Source organism: Pygoscelis adeliae, unplaced genomic scaffold, assembly GCF_000699105.1.
Source record: "Pygoscelis adeliae isolate BGI_AS28 unplaced genomic scaffold, ASM69910v1 Scaffold142, whole genome shotgun sequence".
In the NCBI taxonomy this organism is placed as follows: Eukaryota; Metazoa; Chordata; class Aves; order Sphenisciformes; family Spheniscidae; genus Pygoscelis; species Pygoscelis adeliae.
Window position 1 is genome coordinate 125,562 of NW_008824247.1, and position 3,108 is coordinate 128,669.

At 38.2% G+C, this 3,108-nt stretch overlaps 1 protein-coding gene across 1 annotated transcript in view; it reads right to left on the minus strand.

The window, feature by feature from the left end:
* The window catches only part of MPHOSPH8 (M-phase phosphoprotein 8), a 27,880-nt gene that overhangs the window by 12,053 nt on the left and 12,719 nt on the right, over positions 1 to 3,108 (minus strand). Inside the window, exons 8-11 of the mRNA XM_009335273.1 lie at positions 2,608 to 2,733; positions 2,433 to 2,521; positions 1,148 to 1,288; positions 280 to 366 (exon numbers count right to left, since the gene is read on the minus strand). Of these exons, the coding sequence (XP_009333548.1) occupies positions 280 to 366; positions 1,148 to 1,288; positions 2,433 to 2,521; positions 2,608 to 2,733 (443 nt within the window). The remainder of the gene's footprint in view (positions 1 to 279; positions 367 to 1,147; positions 1,289 to 2,432; positions 2,522 to 2,607; positions 2,734 to 3,108) is intronic.

Sequence of the window (3,108 nt, forward strand, 5' to 3'; positions counted from 1 at the left end):
ACATTTTTACACATCTGCATTTCTTTGAGCCAAACAATGGAAGAGGATGCTGAGCCACATTTAGCACTGTATGCTGACGGCATCTGCATTTATTGTTTAGATATAACAGTACATTAAAAAAAAAGGATTAAAACACTGCCTAGAATAACTAAGAGCAGTATTTTTATTTCAAATATAGTACATGTTCCCTAAATCAACTCTACAAACAGGCTTTTAAGTTTTATTAGTTTGCCAAAAATATTTACTATTAAACCGTGTCAGGACAAACATTGAATTTACCTTCATTAAAGCAGTTTCACCACTGCTCTGCTGCATGTTCACATATGCCCCAGCTTCCAGAAGAATAGCTACTGTTGTTAAAAAATTCTGAAAAAAACCAAAAGCACAAGACAAGTAAGTAGAAAATATTCTGGTTTTGTTTCAGAATATAAAGTGACATTTATTTAAAATTCGTCAGTAAAATCCGAAGCCTGAGGCATGACACAATTAACATAGTTCTCTCCCATGGCTAATAAAGAGCAATTCAGACTCAGGCAAGTAGATAGCCATGAGTATTTACAATTCTTACTTTTTTCTAAATCTTGCAATAGTGAACACCACAGGAAGAAAACAGTATGTTTGTGTTAATCACCAAACTGGAATCAAGCTCCCTTTTGGCCTTGTATCCACTATACATGGGAAAACTTGAACAAAAGAGCGCACCCATGAAACATCCTCTAACTTGACTAGTCTAGTCAGTCTTAGTTTGAGAAGAGCTTGCCACCACTTCCATCTCCCAACTCTCAAATAGTAAACCCTGCTTAATCAGATATTTGCTCTCGAAGTCTCCCAAGTTTGGATCTTGAGATCATAACAAGCAATTCTAACCCAAGAACTTCAGCCCCCATGACAGACAAATTCAGAAACATCCTTTGCCTCCACTTTCCCTCTAGGTAGCCCTTTGATATTCTCTACTCAGGGTAGAGTTTGTGATCAGAATTTATTTACACTACAATAACCACAGCTGCTGAAATTATGCAGTTACAGTCACCCTGCTATATCCTGCTAACTACTTTTTAGGCACTGTCCAAGGGGAAAAAGTTGTGTACCACTTTCAAACATAAGTAAAAGAGCCAAGAACCACAAATACGACAATAACCAAGCCAACCTTTTCAGCTGCCTGTATCAATGCAGTTGTTCCATTTTTCTGTCTACCGTTAACTTTAGCTCCCTTCCTGATTAGGACCCGGAGAAGGTCATCGTGCCCACCAGCAGCAGCAAGCATTACTAGAGTCATTCCACTTGAGTCCTGCAACAAGAATCATTGCCATTTAAAAAAAAAAAAAAATCAAATACTTTACAATAAATCAAAGCCGCAAGACAAAAATTGCAAGTGCATCAGCAGGTTTCACAGATTCCCCTCCCTGGCAGAAGAATTCACACATACATGGCTGCCAGATACCAACAAACTATCACCTCCCACTTCTCTTGTCCACAGGCCTCACACTTTGAGCTCCATAATCTGCAAAACTCGTAACATTTCAAGGACCAGAACAAGAAGGGGGAAAAACAGAATGAGCCAGGAAGAAAGGCAGCAAGGTATGTGAGGGTGGAGAAAAGACAGCAAGACAGTGGAAAAAGAAATCAGCAGCCACTGGAGGAAAACCACAATGGCTCAAGTCAGCTGCTACCACAATGCTGCTTTTGGATTTTATCAGAGTGTAAGTATGAAGACTTCTGCAAGTGGCCAGTCTCCTCACTCATTCTTGCATTTTCTACCAGACACTACAATTCAAAGAACACATGCTTGCCTCAGTAGTTCATTTGGCATCTTTTCTATCACACTACAGAAGTCTTGCCATAACGTATAGTTCTCAAAATGCTATATATTACAACTACACAAGATCACCAGTGAAAATACTGGTATCAGAGGTTTTAATGCTCAAAATGGAACTACAGTACTATTTAACAGGAAAACAGATCCTTGAAAGAAAAACCAGTAAGAACACAGCCGATCAAGAACTGGCAGAAAACTAATTATTCATGGAGTGAAGTGGTCCCAGTCTGTCAAACAGAATATTCAAAATTTTTTTTAATGTATAGATGTTTTACATAGTTTATCCACTTGATCTGATGGGTATCATCATTCCCTATACCATGTAAAGTTCTAAATTTCATATTCAGTTAAATCCACTGGGCAAATCTGCTGCAAATCCAGCTACTGGGATGCTTCTATCAAACTTTACTTCTAACAAACTTCATTTTTTCTTTGGAAGAAATGGATAACAAATATTGAAGCCTCAAATTCTGCGCTCCCTTTTCTCACCTTGTGCTTTTTTCCCCAGGGTGAGACAGAAATCTGCTACTAGCAAGAGGGGAAAACTTTTCAAACAATCCAAATGTGTACTCTTCCCTCCCACCCCCCTCCAATGCTTCTATTGCAGAAAAATTACCTCTTGATCCAGATTATATTCCTCGTTTGAAGAAAGTGCCATCTTTACTGTCATATAATCTCCACTTTTAACAGCATCCCTCAGGAGAGCTAGAAAATAAATTCAGTGCAGTTATAGGATATTTCACTTTGAAACGTCAGCTAAGAAACATCCCTTCCTCCCAGCAGCTACTCACTACTTGATATCGGTTCTGTTGACACATGATTCTCATCTTCTCCATCAAGATGCTTCTGAAAGTCTTCTAGCGTCAGCCATTCTAACTGCATGTCCATACCCAAACTCAAGACTTGCTGCTTGCCATCTATCATGTATTTGATTTTATGGAAGAAAAAAAGTAAAATAAGTAATAAGTAACTTATAAATTTCCAAACCATTCATTGCTTGCCATTGCTTCAATGATCAGCAGCTTAACATACTACTACTTTTCATTCAAATAGACTCTGGAAGTCAGCGTGGAATGGTTCCAAACAATGAAGGCTACGTTACAAACGGACATAAAATGCTTTTACTTGAAACAAACTGTTTATTTGTTGTAATAAATTAGGCTGAAGTGATAAGAGATTGTGAACACTCCATTACTGTAATAGCAGAAACACACTGGAAACACACTGAAAAGTTATCAGTGAGTTTCAAAAGAAAACATCATTTCAGCCTCCTGGGGAGACAAGAATTGGAG